The 17,591-nt window shown below is 57.5% G+C and overlaps 1 protein-coding gene across 1 annotated transcript in view; it reads right to left on the reverse strand.

The window, feature by feature from the left end:
- Positions 1 to 16,045: 16,045 nt before the first annotated feature.
- The window catches only part of Ostc (oligosaccharyltransferase complex non-catalytic subunit), a 9,274-nt gene continuing 7,728 nt past the window's right edge, over positions 16,046 to 17,591 (reverse strand). The window contains exon 4 of the mRNA XM_033756119.1: positions 16,046 to 16,211. Coding sequence (XP_033612010.1) covers positions 16,202 to 16,211 — 10 coding nt within the window. The 3' untranslated portion in view covers positions 16,046 to 16,201. The remainder of the gene's footprint in view (positions 16,212 to 17,591) is intronic.

Consider the following 17,591-nt stretch of genomic DNA (forward strand, 5'->3'; position numbering starts at 1 on the left):
TCCCTTCTCGATTTCTCTCTGCTCCCTGCCACCATGCCCTGAGCAGCTGTCCTCTGCCGTGCCCATCCTTGGAACCAGCTGTCTATGGACTGAAACCTCTCCTTTAATTTGTGGGTACCGGGTACTGTGTCCCAGCAACAAGAACGTAGGAAGACTGTTGTCCAGGCTGGGTTGGAATTTGTGAGCCTCTCGCCTAAGCCTCCCAGAGTGCCAGCTACTGATTCTTTTCAAATGTCCATTTTGTAACCTTTGACACTTTATTTATCTTACAGTTCCCACCCACCATTAGGGGAGGGCTGATCCTGGAGAATTAATTTGCTAACAAATTAATTTGCTCCTCCTGGGCCCCATGCTTGAGTGGAGAGAGAGCCACAGGCGTGTGAGCAGGACACCTCCGCGTGGACTCAGTGGTAAGGCCCAGGTGGGACGCAGCAGCATCCCCCGGCCTGTTTGTTCCCACCACAAGCATGGCATTGTTCAACATGGAATAAGGTCAAGAGACAAATCCTACGCAGGAGCCCCAAGCCCTGAGAGCAGAGTGGCAAATGCCAGGACCTCGAGGCTCTGGCCTTCGCCTGTGTGCATCGAGCATCAGCAGACAGAGCTGGATCCACACCCCTGACTTGAAACCCAGAAGACACAACCTCATGGAGAGGGTCACGTCTTATAAAGCTGATGAGTTGATTTTAAGGAACAGTCTTTCTCCCAAGGCTGTGCCAGGTTTCCTTTTAATCGAGTCTGTCTCTCTTCTCTTCCACAAATATAAATGCAGCAGCTTCAGGGAACGCCACAGGAGATATTCGTTCCTCCGTAAAGCAGCTGTCATCAAGAGACACAATACCCAACCCCCACAAGTCAAAGGAGAGAGGTTTATCTTGGCGCGCAGTATGCAGAGATTTCAGTCGGTCATCAGCTGGCTCGAAGGCGGGCAGCATGGCCGGGGAGAGCTGCTCGTGGAGACAGGGAAGCAGAGAGGGATCAAGGAGGGAGGAGGGACCGACCCCGCACCCAGCCATAAACCTGTCAGTGGACTGGGCTGGAGATTTAGCTCAGTGGTTCTGTTGCTTGCCTTGAAAGCACAAGGACCTGAGTTTGATCCCAGTTAGCACACCCCCCAAAAAAAACCCAAAGCCCCACCCTTGAGCACGGGGGCTTTGGTTGCATCTGGACAAACCCTAACAGCATGTCACAGTCAGAAGAGCACTGCCTTTGGAACCAATCAGATCTACATTTGATAATAAGTCTGCTTTTGCGTCTTAAAGACTCCTTCCCAAGCTGAAGTCATGAAGATACAGCTGCATTTCAGTGCTCAAGGGGACTGGCTCCAAATGGTGTCAGATTCGTCATAACCCATGCATGCCCTCCTCTGTACTGTAAATGATCACTAGGTTGCTTCCCAACACAATTCAAATGCCATGTAAATAGTTGCTGCATTGCACCACTCAGGCAGAACGACCTGAAAAGGTTTGTACACATTCAGTGGAGCCACGGGATTTTCCTGCACATTTCCTATGCACGGCTGGCTGAGCTCACAGAGGTGGACGTGGTGGGCCACTGTGTACTGCAAGTTTCTTCTAAAAGCTCTCCAGTCTTTCCCCCTGGAGTATTAATCTGTCTACTGCTGGCTTTTGTGTGGGGAGCTGTCTGATTTCTTAACCTGATGTTAATTATATGGCTGTCTCCTTATTTATTAAAGTATGTATTTAGATTTTACTCAATTTCTATATGTAGCTATTATATTAGTCTGTTTCTCCCCCCACCCATCTCCCCTGACTCCCAAGCCCCAGCTTTCCCATGTATAAAATGGATCTATGCTGGCGTGGTGGTGCACACCTGTAATCCTAGCACTCGGGAGGCTGAGGCAGGAGGACTGCAGTGAGTTTGAGGCCAGCCTGGGCTACACAGTGAGTTCAAGGCTGGCCTGGAGTACATAGTGAGACCTTGTCTCAAATAACCAAAATAAAAATAAAATTCCTTTTTGAAAAGTACATTGTACCTAATACCTGTACTACAGACTCAGATGTGCCTCCTCCTACAGCCCCGGAAATGCCGCCACGGACAGAGCTTGCACAAGAGCAGACTGGCCGACTTCCTCCCCTCCCCTGCAACCTGAGTGGCATCACAGCCAGGGTGAGAGGAGCCGGAAGCATCCTTGTGTTGGTCACACAATCCTGGGCCTGCACAGGGAGGTCACCGCGGGTGTGGGGTGAATGACGCCGGCTGCGCTGGAGGGCTCCCCTCCCTCCCTCTGTCCTTGGGTCGCGGAGACTGAACCCCAGCTTTGACCCGCTGCTGAACACTGTCAAAGTGGGGGTGGAGTTTTGAAGAACTCGTCCCGGACCGCGGTCCCTGTACCAAAAGGCCACCGAGCTCCCGTCACACGTGTCCTCTGAGGACCCAGGAAGGAACAGCCAAAGTCGGTCCCTTAAAAGTAAACACTCAAACACTACGGTAAGATGTCATGAGTTATCATCAAACACCCCCACATCTTCTAGGCCCTTCAGATGTACGGCTTTGTCTGCCTTCACATGGCAATGAGTTTTATTTTCACCCCCACTGAATGCTGGGGTGTTCACCACCGCACAACTAGTAAACCAGGGACACGCTGACTAGGTCTGCACCAGGACGGCTATGGCTGGAAAGACGCACACACCCTTGCCTGCTCATCTGCCCGCCTTGGCCTTCTGCAGCCCGCGATGCCCAGGACCCGAGCCCAGGGCCACAGGTTAATCTGTCACAGTGAGCGTGAGTGGGAGACAACTGAGGAGGAGGAGCGTGGGCCTCACACCCCGGCGGTGGCGCCAGCATTCTACACCTGAAGGAAATAAAATCACCCGCTGGACACAAAACCAGCCTCCTGCTGAGCCGTGGAGGAGTAGCTGCCTCTGGACATAGAGCCTGCCTGAGGCCTCCGGACTGTCTCTGCAGGCGCTGGGATGGGAGCAGGGGCCAGAAATTTGAAGCCTGGATGGACTCAGGGGCACTGGGGACAGAGGGGGGTGGGCAGGGGAAGCGCACTTCGCGCACCTGGGGCAGAAGGAATCAGGAAGGTGAGGGAGAGCTCTGCACCCCCAGGCCCTGTTGGTGGTTCTGTCCTAGGCTAGTCTGGCTGTAGAGGCAGTGAGGACAGCCCCTCTCCTCCATAGTACTTGCCAGTTGCTCCAGAGCTCCGGCCACCCTTCCCTGTCCTGTGTGCACTGAATCACAACCCCAGGCCTCCATCCCAGCCACGGAGCAGGGCCGCGTCTGCGGTGAACGGCAGGGCTAGCACCCGTCCCTCTCAAGCACAACCGAGGCTCCTGCGTGCTGTGGGGTACAAAGGCCCACACTCAGGTCACCCCAGAAGCCCGGTGGCCCGGAGAGTAACAGAGGCTGGGACCCCGACAGCATCACTGCAGGGGCACAGCTGGCGGGGGCTGGGAAAGGTGCTGGGCGGGGCGCCAAGCCTCCTGCCCTCCGCGCCTGGGCCGGGGACACCCTGGCCACCTGCGGCACCAGCAGCTGCCATCCCTTCGCTGTCTCCATTCCTACAGTGCCCAGGACATCCACTAACTCCACCAAAGACAAAAGCCTAAGCCGCGGAGTCTGGCTCCTGACCCACGCTCTCGGGCATCAGAACTACAGGAGCTGCAGGGACTGAGCTCAGCACTCTGGGACTGACTCAGTCTGCCGCCCAGGAACCCCAGTTCGTCTGATGCCGCTGGTCGACACATTTTCTCTTCTTTTGTAGCACTGAGAACTTAGTCCAGGGAGCCAAGATAGTGTCTCACTCAGTTGCCCAGGCCGTCCCTGAACTTGAAGTTGTCCCGCCTCAGCCTCCTGAGTAGTCCTCCGGCCCTACGGCACATCAGCCAGGGTGGGGAGCCCGTGCACATATGCCACCGCCCGCTGTTATGGTGAAACCTCTCAAAGGTTCACCCCCATCACACTCCTGCACACTGTCTCGACACAGCAGACACCCAAGGAAAAGGAGTGAGAGGAGCAGAGGGGAGAGAAGAGGGGCCGAGCCTAACCTAAGCCAACCCTAACAGCAGCAGGAGACACAGGGCTCAGGGACAGCGACAAGGGAGAGGAGGCTTGGCCCTGTGAGTAAAGCCCTGCAGGACATATCTGCCCACGGCAGGGGGTGGGAGTGAGCAACGCCGGCCGGTGGGGCTTCGAGGCAGGGCCAGCGCCAGCTCTGGGGGCAGAGGCGGTGGCTGGCCAGCAGGGAAGGCCCTGCCCAGAGCCTTCTTCCGGCCCTGCCAGCTGTTCTGAGCTCAGTTTTAACAGCCACAGCCAGAGCCTCCACTCACTCTCGCAGAATGCAGAGTCCTGCCTGCAGCGGCAGTGGGCCGAAGGACAATGCGGTCCCAAGGCTGTGGACACAGCCAGGCGGGCAAGGCTTGGAGGCCAGGTCCATCCTCCTGCGTGGGCAGAAGGGAACCTGGGCCTGGGACAACAGCTGAGGACGCAGGAGGCCGGGCCGTGTCCCAGCTACTCAGCCACGGCCATCGGTAACCGTGAGACATGGGGACACTGCCTGCCCCCCACATATCTGCACTGAAGAAATACCGAGCTCCCAGGAGCGCACAATCTTTCATCCAGACACACTCGTGTCCTGACAGCCCTCGGAGCCTGCTCACTGCCGAGGCAGAATGACATCCTCACTGACAGGGGCCAGGCCTCAGCTCCTCCTGCTTCTCCTCCGTCTCCACCACAGCCTAAATCGCGTCAAACTCAAGGGACACAGATGAGCAGGGACTGGGGTTGGACCTAACCTGGGTTTCGTCTCCCAGCCAAACAGATGTAGAGGAAACTGAGGTCAGCCCAGGGCAGCCTTGAAACAACGTGAGCAAGGTTACCAGCAGGGGCACTGATGCACGTGAGACATGTTATTCAAAATCCAAGACCACGCTTCTCAAATGCCCCATCGCTAAGAAGTGTCTGTGCTCTTATGAAAAACACAAATCCCCAGTCATCTGCCACCAAAATTACATTTCTGTAGCGCTATAGTAGGCAAAGTCTGAAAATGTGTATTCCCCACGTCCTTAACTGCCCTTGGACCACGGTCGGGTGATGGCTGCGCCCTCTCTGGTTGAGGGGACTTGGATCCACCTACAGATATTCACTGGGCTTCCAGTGTGTAGCAGGCACAGCTGGGTGACCTGGGAGGACAAGGTCCCCGCCACTGGGGGAACCCGGGAGAGGCAGGAAATTTCCTTGGCGCAAGCAGCTCCCCCAGGAACGAGCCCCCTCCATAGGCTCCAGGGTCGCCTTGTGAAAGAGACGCCGCCAGCAGCCTCCCGCACAGGATGAAGTTCGGTGTGCCGGGCTGGTGGTGTCTGCGCCGCTGTCACGACGACGTCCTGGGCCACGAGGCCTGAGAAGGAAGCCCCTCCGTCCCTGACAGGCGACAGCTCCAGCTCTGCACCTCCAGACCTGCAGGGGGACAGAGCAGGTTCTCCCTGGGCTGTGGGGCTGCTGTGGAACAGAGGCTGTAATTACAGCAGCAGGCGCAGGCAGCTCTCTGCAGGCCCGCGGCACTGCTGCCCCGTCCCAGGGACCAAGCGTGTCTCCACCTAACCCACCCGAGGACGACGGCCAGCTCCAGGCGGAAGCGCAAAGTGCCCATTGTGAGTAGGAGGATGCGGCCTTTCCAGCCACTTATGGGGTTGGCCCAGGGGGCATTCGGTGGCCAAATACACACAAAGTGCTCCAGCCGAACCTCTGCCATTCTGGTTTCCATGGGTGTGGGAAGAAAGGTGACAAAGCCCAGGCTCCGCCCGGTCCCGGCCCTGGGCGCCTGAGTCCAGCTGGCAGGTGACAGCTCTGCCCAGTGGGGTCAGCTTCCCACCTTTCAGGGAGTGAGGCTCTCGCTGAACATCTGCCCAGGGTGAGGCTGCGGCTCCCTGGCCTGCATTTGATCTCCAGCACTGAGTAAAGAAAAAAGCTCCCTTTCTTCAAAGACTGGGTGAACTGCCGACCCCCAGGAAACGCTGCCCAGGACCACTGCCTGGACTCCATTTTTGTGCCTAATCCCTGCCAGGTGAGAATTCTTCCCAGTGTGCAGATTTTGAAGATTAAAGATTGGCTTGTGAACAGTTTGGACTCTTTCGGGAGAACGGGCAGGGGGCCAAGGGGCAGGTGATCACGGATGGCTTCCATGAGCGAGGGGAGCCCTAAGGATCCGGGGACCGGCCGGACGAAGGCGAGGGGCCTGGGGAAGGAGAGTCCAGAAGAGGAAGAGACGACCGGCGGAGTGAGCCCTCACTTAGGGCTCTGGCTCTGAGCTCAGGGTGGCTCGGGCCGTGACGCTGACCCTGCTGGTCATTTATCCACTGATCGATCCATTCGTGGACCTGCGGGTTTCTATCACGCACCTGCTGTGTCACCAGGGAGATGGGAGCTGCTGTAGGGCAGCTGCCTCTGGCCAGGCCATGTGCTTTACTTTACTTGGGGTAACAGAAAGGCAGCAAGACGGGGTGACACTCGGGAGCCGGGAGGAGCGCGGCCCTGACAGATCCCCCGTACCAGCCACTCTCGGCGATTTTCCTCTTTCCAGTACCTCCCCGCACACAGACACCCCAGGTTGGCAGCCCAAGCATCCCAGCCGCTCCCCACCCCAACCCTGCCTGTCCCCTCGGGTTTCTGTGCCCAGGATGCATTTCCTTCCCTTGCTTCTCCACAGGAGCAAGTCCTGGTTCTCCCTCACGAGGCCAGGAGCTGTCCGAAAAGCCGGGCACGGGGAGTTCGCTGGGTTTTCTTTTCTTCTAATGTGGCTTTCTGTCCCTGAAACCTAGGGGGAGTCACACCTGGTGGGCTCATCCTATGTGAGGAACGGACACCGATCCATTCTGACCCGGGCCGATGGCTCTCCCAGCACTGCACGCGTTTTACCTGGGCCTGAGCAGCGTCTCAGTTTCTGCGGGTCTCCTCCTGCCTCCATTCGCCGCAAAGGATGGAAATCTCCTTAGCTCCTGCCAGCCTCACAAGGGGCTCCTGAAGGTTAAGGAGACAATTTCCCAGCTGTTCCTGAGGGCTGAGAGGGCACCAATATTATTATGCCAAGATTATCGAGGATTTGGGGTGGTTATAAAAGAGCAGACATTTCCCTCAGGCTATGAGGATTCCTAATTTTAATTTTTCAGATTTTGGTAAATTTAGCATTTTAAAAAATGTTTTGAGGACATGGAATTCTGAAAGATTCATGTAAATTAGGATATATAAATACAAACACATGTACTTATATGTGAGTATAAATTCTTCTATGACATGTCAGTGATTTTATACAGAATATAAAGAAGCATTCCAGACAAAATTTTTTTCTTTTGGTTTTTTGAGACAGGGTCTTTCGCTCCATAGCCCAGGACCGCTTTGCCTTGAACTTGTGGCAATTCTCCTGCCTCAGCCTCACAAGTGCTGGGACCGCAGGCCTGCGCCACCATTCCTGGCTCAGATAAATTTTCTGAAAGGAAAAGACGAACACTTCGCCACCACACACCCTCCATGCACCGTCCAGCCCTTCCTGGGGTCTCAGCAGATGAGGTCCTGCCTGCCCCCGCCTGAGGCCGGCTCAGCTCTGCAGTCCTGTGTCCCCTCCCTGAAATGCTGGGTCTTCTTTCGTCCTCACTGAGTAGACACCCCTGCTTTGTGGGGAAACTGAGGCCATCAGACAGGGACTTGTGCAGTCTCCACCTCGGCCCTCCGCCCTCCGCCCTCCGTGGGCGGACACACCTGTGCCCTCAGCCCCCATTTCGGACGAGGCCCCAGCTCCCATTTCATCTTCAGTCTTGTCTGCTCTCCTCCTCCTACTGGAAGATTCCCGAGCACACAGCATGGTGTTCACTTCCCCATCGAAAAATAACCCTTTAGACCGGGTGATGGTGCTCGGATTACAGCCCTTGGGAGGCTGAGACAGGAGAATCTCAAGTTGGAGGCCAGCCTCAGCTGCACTTGTGGTCCCACCCACTCATCGCTCCGCAAGACGAAAACGCTCCGCCTATTCTTCTTCCCCAGGGCCTGGAGCCCGGGCACCGCCAGTGGTGGTGTGGGCCTTTGCTGAGACGAACCAGATAAACCTGGCTGCGGAGGCGACACTTGACGGAGAAGATGAAATGGAAGCGCTGGCACCGCCGCCCCTTGCTGCGCCTGTGGCTGGGTGACAGAGGCCCTGCCTTTCTGAGGGTGCTGCTCCCCAGGAGCTCTTCAGGAAACTCCTGGCGTTGCTCCCCTCCACGTGCCCTGCTCATCCTGGCTGGTGCACAGGAGTCGCCCATCGCTGGTCTGGAGGTCGAACTGTGTCCAGGGCACTGCTTAAAATGATTCCCTTTTACTTAATTCCACGGGTCTCGTGTTCACGGCACTTGCTAGGTGCCTGGAACAGGTGGGTGGCCGTGGGTCGGATGAGTGACCAAGGTGCCTCCTGCCGGTTCCCACCTTCAGTCCAGAGCTGTGGCCGCAGAGAGCAGCTCTGTCCAGTGTGGGGCCAAGGGGCCACACCCCCAGTGTAGACAGCGGCTGGGGAGTCTCTCGACAGGTCCTAATCGGAGGACACAGCAAGTGGCCACACAGTGACCTCACTCTGTCCCGGCCCCTCCTCCTCCCTGGCTGAGCACGGTGACAGGGCAGAGGCCAGTGTCAGCGTCCAGCTGACATCCTCAAGTCACCCCAGCTTGCTTTAAAGAGGCTCCAGGGCACCTGCAAGGGCTGCGAGCTGAGCGGACACTCAGCTGACCAGGTCCTGCGTGGGTCCAGGCAGAAGAGCAGAAGAGTGGAGAGGCGGGCACGGGTCTCTGCGCGGCCCTCGTCCTCCCCACCTGGCCTTGGTCGTCACCGTGCAGCCATCAGGCTGGGTCACCAGCGTCTCCTGTCCCCCACCACCTGCTTCCGAGCTCTGGCCATGCCAGCCACCTCTGTGGTGCACAGGGCTAGCGGGGCTGGAGACACCCGGAGCCACAGGACAGGGACCCGGGATGTACACAGATGAGGAGCAGGCCCAATGGCCGCGGTGCACGCAGCTGCAGTCTCGGCCTCAGACCCCGCCAAAGAAATCAGCACCTGGAGCGCCCTCGGCTCAGAAGTACTCGAGCTGTGACCGTGCGGAAGTAAGCAGGGCGGCTTCCCCGTTCGGTTCATCTTCAGACACCGACCCGCAGAGTTCTCTGAAGGAGGAGAAGGCCCCGCACCACAGCACAGCTCAGAAGCCTCTCCCAGGGCAGCTCCTCCTCCGCTAAGCTGCAGGGTGACACTGGGCCCCGGGAAGCACCAGGTGGCCAGAGCCGGTCGGTGTGAAGCCGTTGATTACCAGTCTACCCTACATCATCTCCTTCAGACATCCACCAACCTGACATTGCGCAAAGGTAACCAAAAAACACGATGAAGGTTTCGCTAGCTCAGTGGTTCTGCTGCCTGCCCAAAAAGCGAAGGTCCCGAATTTGATCCCCGATACCAAAAGGAAGAAAACAAAAAGTACAGCACTGCAGTTCGTCCTCATCCACCTCAGTCACCGGATCTGGCAGCGTGACTTCCGGTTCCTCCCTAAAGTCACAGTGACGGTGACAGGCCAGCATTTGGAAGGATTCAGGAGAAAGTAACAGCAACAGCACAACTAAAGATACTCAGCAGTGGACTCCAGAGCTGCTCACGACGCGGCCAGGATGCTGGGTTACGCGTGTTCCAGGAGACAGAGATTGTGACTGGGTTCCTGGCCCTGTGTCTTTTACTGTAACATTTTTAGTTTAACCATATTTTCTTGCACACCCCACACATTTACTTGTGTTGCTGTAGTCCCCTTCAGAACATAACCTGACCCTAGCCACCAGCCATGCTCTGAGATGGAGGCCCCTCCCCTGCTTTCCCTGACCCAGGCAGAATGAGGAAGACAAGGAGAAAGGAGTCGGCTCCACATGAGGACGCCAGGGGCCGCTGCCCTCTAGTGGGCAGAGGAGCCCAGCACAGGCTCACCTGGCCTTACCCAAACTCACTCACACACACACACACACACACACACACACACACACACACACACACACACACACTCAGGGTCCATTAGTACATGCTCTGGGAACACCTGGCCTCCGCCGTCTTACTCTTCCTGGAACCTGCGGTAGCCACCACCCCTGCGTGCAGCCTTCCTTCTCTGTGCACACAGGGGAGGCCGGAGGCCCCAGCTCTCTGGTCTCTGATGCCCCACGAAGGCCAGAATTTATCAGCACTGCACCCGCAGTGTGTGCTGATTAAATGAACTTAACCACACCAAAGAGACTTAGCACAGACCAACAGCACGAGTGCTTTGGGCCCCATCGGTCACCACAAGTCAGGGCGGAGGACAGACTAGGGCTCCGCCGCCTGGCTCTGGGAAGGGAGCCCCCTTTAGGCCTCTGCCTGAGCTGGATTCAGACCTGGTTGGAAAGGAAACCTTGCAGTCCCTTTGGAACCGAGGCAGCACAGTTTCACTCCCGGGCCCCTGCTAGATGGGGAAGCGGCAGCCCACGCTCACATGGCCGAGGCACAACAGGTGCAGAGCAGCAAACACCAGCCAGGCGGGAAGCTCAGTGGTGCGTCCTTTCCAGAGGCCGCCCACTGGGGCTGGCATCCGGAACGTTCTAGAAAAAGGGCTGGCGCACGCTTCCCTAGAGAGAGGCACGCACTTTTCATGAACGAGGAGGAGCCACCTGCCCCCTTCCGTCATGGGCGAGGGGCCACGGCCACCCCACTCACAGCTGGGCACTATCAGACCGTGCTTGTCTCTGAGGAAACTGAGCTCTCCACCGAAGGCTGTGGCCGAAAATGCTCTAAAAAGTCAAAAAAAGGCTATTAATTTTAAAAGAACACACTAATGAAGAACAATATGAGGGCCAGGGTTCAGGGGTGCCACTGCCTGCCTTGCAGGCACAAGGTCTGGAGTTTGATCCTTGGTACAAAAACAAGAAAAAAAAAAGAACAGTATGAATCTAAACAGGACGAGAATTACAGCACTTTATGGCAATTTAGGAAACGTGGCTGGTATGGAACGTCAAGTAAATATTCTAGTTCTGGTCTATCACCTATATTCTACATCTATTTATTCAAAAATATGCGCTTGTTTACATATAAATACATACATCACTGTCTGAAACTTAAGATTATCCTGGGTGAGAGTGGGGGTGGGCACTGGTCAGACAAGATGGGCCAGCCAGGCAAGGTGAGGCGCACCTGCAATCCCAGCACTTTGGAAGCTGAGGCAGGAGGACTGCAAGTTTGAATCTTGCTCAGGCAACTTGGGAGACCCCGTCTCAAAATAAAAAGGGGCTGGGATATAGCTCAGTGTGAAGGCTCCAGGTTCAATTCCCAGAACAAGAAATATAAAAGTAAAGAAACACAAGATGGGCCACCCATTGGTACCGCTAGGTACTGCGTAAGAGTTAGGGTTTACGTATTATACTGTTTTGGCTCGGTTTAAATTTTCCCTAATAAGAGTGAAAAATACAGAATGAAGCCAACTTTTACACAAGACAGAGCCCACGTGTGTGTGTACAGGGCTCCACTACACAGTCGGGGGCACAACACCAGGCTCTGTGCCCAGGGGGTCCCAGTCCTGGCAAGGGGGTGGACACTGAACCCAGGGTTTCACACTCGGGACCGAGAGCAGAGGCGCCCCTGCGCCCGCTGGGTCAGCACTGCTTGCGGTCAGCCTTGCGGTCAGGATCTGCACCCAGGTCGGACCTGACTTCGAGGCACCAGTGGTCTCATGCTGTGGGACAAGCAGGGCCGGGGCAGGGCCTGACGGGGCGGTGCCCAACACACAGCCCTAAACACAGGAGGATTCAGAGCCAGGGGGCAGAAGGCGGCTGGAAGGACCACACAGTGGGAGACCCTCAAAAGCTCACTGACTTCCTGAGGTGGAAAAAGAGAACAGCGTTGGAGCAGGGTCAGCGGTAGGAACCCAACGTTCTTTCCTTACAGCTCTGGATGGAAGCGGGAGGCGCTGAGCCACACCCACATTCCCAGGGATCCTGGAGTCACCCAGCGGGCCTCACCCCTGCTGCGCCTGTGACGTCCACGTTCACCTCCGCCAGGCCCCACGCTGCGGGCTGGACACTGCGCGCTTCCCCAAGGGCGAAGGTGAGCCCTGGAAACTGGTGAGCCCTGCTAAGTGGGAACTGTCAGCGTGAACACACAGCTAGAGACGGGAGGGAAGGTCCGGAAAGGGATCAAACAGAAGGCAGCCGGAACCCGCCACGCTGGCCACCGCCCCTCCTCCATGTGCCCAGGGCTCCCACCCTCGCCGCCCTCACGGCTGGGCTCCCCGAGGCCCCATCCTGGTCAGGACTGCGGCTCTGGATGCCCCCAAGGACCTGTGCGAGCTTCGGTGAGACTCGGCCTCTCTGGGCCTCAGTTCACATCTGCATGAGGGCCCATGAGTTACAGCTGAGCAGGGCCTCACCCGGCGCAGGACGGGCTCACAAACAGCTGATCTGAGCACCCACACCTTCTTGGGCCTGGGACCTTCCAACAGTGGGAGGGCCGGGGCTGCAGGGTCCAGGGCCGGGCTGTCCTCCGCTGAGCCGCTGTCCCAAGCAGTCTCTGTCTCCGCCTCCATCCGTGTCTCGCTGGGACAGGTGGCTTTCCAGGAGGCCCGCTCCTGCCCGAGGCCTGGAGTTGGGCGGTGGATCTGCTGCCACCCAGAGCCTCGGTGACCCACCTTCCCTGGCACACCAGCCTTCTCTTCCGCTGAGAAGCTGACACCTCGCGAGGTGACCGCTGCATCCCCAGACCTTGTGTTTCAAGGTTCAGGCAGCTGCAGGTAGTGTGACCAGCACGGGGCAGAAGTGCTGAGCCCGGAATGGACAGTGACCGTGGCACTGCAGAGCCAGAGGACAGGGTCAGAGAAGACCGAGCTTCAGAACACCTGGGTCTCACGCCCCTTCGGGTCGTTTAGTCGGCACCTGGCGTGCAGGAGGGGGCGTTAGCGCCCTTTCACACCCCAGACACAAGCGTTACACGCGTGTTAAGTGCCGTGTGGACACGTGCCAGGCTTTCCCGGCTTCTTGCTCTATTCATGATCACAACCTCACACTTGGCGGCTCCCGGGGTCTGACGGCATCCGAAGGCCCCCGATGGTCCTCGCAGTGGCTGTGGAGTTCTGGGGTGCACATGGAGGGCTTCGGGCACCCCCAGCGCGACGCCCCACGGGGAGGAGCTTCTCCCTGACACCGCGCAGCTCCTCTGAAACCCTCACGTGTGGGAAATACCACTGAGATGGGCCCCAGAACTCGGCTACATACAGGTGCACAGCAGGTTGGACAGAGGCCCACCCGGACGCCCACCCAAACGCCACTCCCCACAGCGAATAAACGACGCGGCCTCCTGACCCAGCACTGTTCGGCTGCAGGAGCGCCCTCTGCCGGCCATGCGCACCCATCGCCGGCCCGCAGGGCCCCGGAACACTGGGCTTCAGAACAGAGGAGGAGACTGCGGGTGAAAGGGCCTTAGAAGTCGTGGGAGCCCATCCGTTCATCTTACAAACGAAGAGGATCCCTGCGCAATAACAGATCCCCGGCCAGGAGGATGGAGAAGTCAAGTCACTTAGCAAAACTGCTCACGCAGAGAAGTCTGGGAAGCACTGACAGACGCAGACAGAGGTGTGAGAGGTTTGGGAGACAGGCGTGGCCTCCTCTAGGGTGCGCTCGGGTTTAAAATCGCTGCCACCTTCTGGGGCACAAGAGGACCCCGGGGTCAGGCACGGAGCTGAGCTAAGGCTGAGGCGGAGTTTCCCTGCCTGCCACACCTGCCTCTCTGGCTGGGTCTCCTCGTGCCGGAGTGAGCGGAACACCAGGTCAGCGGTGACCTCAGAAAGCACCCGCAGCACACAGCATGGAGCGGAGGAGGGGCGCACAGCTGCGTGACCAGCACAGGGGCCCGAGGACACCTGTCCTACCTGGACAACCAGGACTGTCAGCAGGATTGAGGTCACACACGGGGAAGGTTTTTGTAAGTGCACACCTGTAATCCCAGCACTCAGGAGGCCGAGGCAGGAGGATCACCCACCACAAGTTCCAGGCCACCCTGGGCTACCTGGTAAATTCAAGGGTAGCCTGAACTGGAAAGACAGACCTTGTCTCAAAAAACCAAAACCAAAACAAACAAAAAACTAGATCTAATATGACCAGAAGTTATCATGAGTCAGACAGTGACGTACCAAAGATTGCAATTCTAGTTAGCAATTTCCCACAAAATATTTTTTAAAAGAACAAATAGGCGTGTTTTGTGGATAGACTGTAAACAGGAACATCGACCTGAGCCTGCAGGGTGGTCCTGGCTGCTTCCTCTAACTCTGCTCAGTGGACAGTCCTGCTCACTTCGCCTCTGTCCTCACACTTCTCTGGACCCTGTAGAAAGAAAACAGTCGGCGCTTTCTCCTTCCTGGCAGAAGTCCCAGCCCCCCAGTTCATTCATGAGTTCATGCGGTGCCCATCATTTTCTCTTGTGTGTGTGTGTGTGTGTGTGTGCGCGCGCGCGCACGTGCAAGAGTGTTAGCTCTTTATTCATGCACATAGGTAATACACGATACATGCGTCTTGGGGGCCGCCACACGCACACACCTCAACTTGGCCATTTCACTCCCGCCCCTCCCTCTGCACCCCACATTGGGGCAGGCAGTGGGGTTCAGCCACTGCCCACCTCTGCCTAGGAGAAGGCCTCTTCTTCCACCAAGGGCCCTGCTCACTGTCCCACACCATCACAGCTCCCTCCAGGCCCTCCTGCCTGCCCTCTCCCCGGCTCACAGGCGGCCCGCAGCCCACTGCCGCTTCTCATGTGGTCTGGGCTCTTGTGACCCTCGGGAGGGCTCACCCGTGAGTGCCAGGAGGCAGAGGCTGCTGGGCTGGCCGCCCTGCCATCTACACCGACCCAGCAGTCACAGGCAGCCGCTCCACACGCTGCTCAGGTTGGGCCCACGCTGACCCACGCTGCCAGCAGCTCCCACTCAAACTCACTGGCGCTGGGACCCTAACCCCAGCTGCTGTGGCCCTCACCTGGCCGCCCCTGAGCACCGTGTTAGCCGGAGCACGCATCTGTGGTCCCTGGGAGCCTCCCAATGCAGCCATCACCGTGTCCTTGGCAGGGCTCAGGGCTGCGGAAAGAGGTGCTGTCCCCATCCCTAAGGGTGGCCGCCCTCGGCCTCGGGAAGGCAGGCGTGAGCTGCTCAGCAGGGACACAAAGCGAAGTGTAGAAACACCTCAGAGGGACACAAACATAATGGCAGACGTTCAACACTCCCCGGGTTACCGCACAGGCCTGCCATCACCCTGCCCGAGCCCATGGTCTATTAGGACAGTGGGGAGTCACCAGGGTCAGTCCAGACCAACACCGCCCGGGCAGGGATGTTCCAGGGCTGGGCCCCACCTCGCCCAACCTGGAAGGCGCTGGGGCTCGGCGCTGTGGTCTTCATGCCCTGAGAGGCTTAGAGAACCCCCGGGTCTTGCTGAAGACGGCACGGCTAGTAAACAGAAGCGCTGGAGCAGGGGACGCACCGTGACGTGACGGCCCCTGGACTCGGGGTGCATGGCCAGGGACGCGCTCGGCCACTGAATGGACCCCGCTCGGCTCCAGTAACGGAGCACACTGCAAAGGCAGGCAACTGACAAAGCAGCTCGAGCCAAGCGGTCACAAGCAACCAGGGGTGTTTCTGAGCCCGAAAAGCTGGGGTGGGGTGCAGGCCGTCTGGGAGGGGCCCAGCCACCATCCACAGTTCGGTGCAGACCCTGGAGGGGCTGAAGCAACGCAGCTTCCACAGAGGAGCAGTCCTCCAGGGAATGGGCAGGTCGGAGTCCCGCCCGGGGGACCTCACTCTGGAGTGCTCCCAGGATTTGCACACTTGACGGGCAAATTACACGAACTAAATTTCACCACCGTGCAGGGCTCGCTACAGCACTGTGCACAGCAGGGCCGGGAGGGGAGGCGGGAGTTTACTCAGCCAGGCACCCTTCAGAAAGGCGACCTTACTGAAATGCAGCTGACATTTAAAAAGCTACATGTTTGTTTTTTAATTTTTTATTGGTACACGTTTATAGCACCAACGATTACAGTCACAGGGAGCCGGCATGACATCCAAGACCCCACGTCCTTAGAACGTGGCTCAATCGCTGTTGACCAGTATAGAGCCCGGAAGCCAACACAATCAAGACGAGAAGCATCCGCTGGGGAACCTGGAGACATCGGCTCAGAAGAAACAGCAGGGTCACCGGGGGCTGCGGAGGCGACGGGAGACGGCAGTCAGAGGACAGAGGACACCAGCTCTTTAGACAGGGAGAACAGGAGTCCACTGTCTGGGAGGGTGAGTGGAGTTAAAGTTAATAACGAGAGAAGGAGGGAGGGAGGGAGAGAGAGAGAGAGAGAGAGAGGGAGGGCGGGGGAGGGAGGGGGGGAAAAGGAATGAAGCTGTGTTAGGCAGGTGCAGGAATCCCCACAGTGAATGTAGTCACTATGCACCACCACCGTGCACTAATAAAAATAAATAAAAATCGCTGAGAGTTCCTTACATAGAAAAGGAAATGTGTGTAGACATGTATCAAAACACTGTTTTACTGGGGAGGCTGAGGCAGGAGGATTGCTCTGAGTTCAAGGCCAGCCAGAAATACACAGTGAGACCCTGTCTCAAAAATCAAAAAAACACTGCTTTGAGTACTATAAATACATATACAATTATAAAAACCAGAGATATTTTATTTTGGGCACTGGATCTTTAACACCCAAGGTACACAACAGCACATCTCAATCCAGGTAGCAGCACACAGCTGGTGGCCACGGTACCAGACAGCTACCGCACACCTCCGTTACGCACTCGCTCCCTGGGATAGTGTCAAGAGGTAACACACGTACGTAATTCCAATCGCTGGAATTATTTCAATCATTCTGATTCAAACTATTTAAAATCGCGATGGTGTGAAAGCGTTTGTTCAGTTAACAAAAGACGAGGCGCAGCTGAGAAACCACCTCAACAACTGTAATGTTCCAAGGAGAAAAGCGGACAGAGCCAGCGACAGCCTCCCCTCCCCGCCGCCCTCCGCTGCCGACTCCCCGGAGCAGAGGGTCCTGCGGCGCAGAGGCCGGGCGGGGTCCACGGGGAAGGACGCTCGATCGAGAGTCACTTCACGCCGGACACGCGACACGCGCGGGGTCAGCGCTGGACCCCCATCGGCCCCATCCCCTGGAACCGCTCGGAACTACCCCGAACCGCCCTTGGTCGTCCAGAGCCCAGTCCAGACGCTGCGGCCCCGGCTCCTCACACACTGCACACACCGATCTATGTCTGTGCGTTGCCCCCTGAACACTTTACATTATGGTTGTAAAAGACACCGATTTTAACTTTAAAACATCGTACCTGGTGAAGACGGTAAAACCCAGACAAATAAGTAACCGAGCTGGGCAAGGAACTGCAGAACAACACGCGGTCGGCACGGACCACAGGCCTGGGCCTTCGGCCCGACAGCGCTGACAGCGCTGGCTCCCGGTGGGGAGGGCAGCTCCAGAAGAGGGCCCGGCAGGAGACCACGGTTCGGATCCACTCCTGTCCGAGGGGACCTGGCCCGCCCGAAAGCGACGGCGCACACGGCAGGACCACGGCCCCG

Source organism: Fukomys damarensis, unplaced genomic scaffold (assembly GCF_012274545.1).
Source record: "Fukomys damarensis isolate Sample0158 unplaced genomic scaffold, DMR_v1.0_HiC HiC_scaffold_25, whole genome shotgun sequence".
Classification (NCBI taxonomy): domain Eukaryota; kingdom Metazoa; phylum Chordata; class Mammalia; order Rodentia; family Bathyergidae; genus Fukomys; species Fukomys damarensis.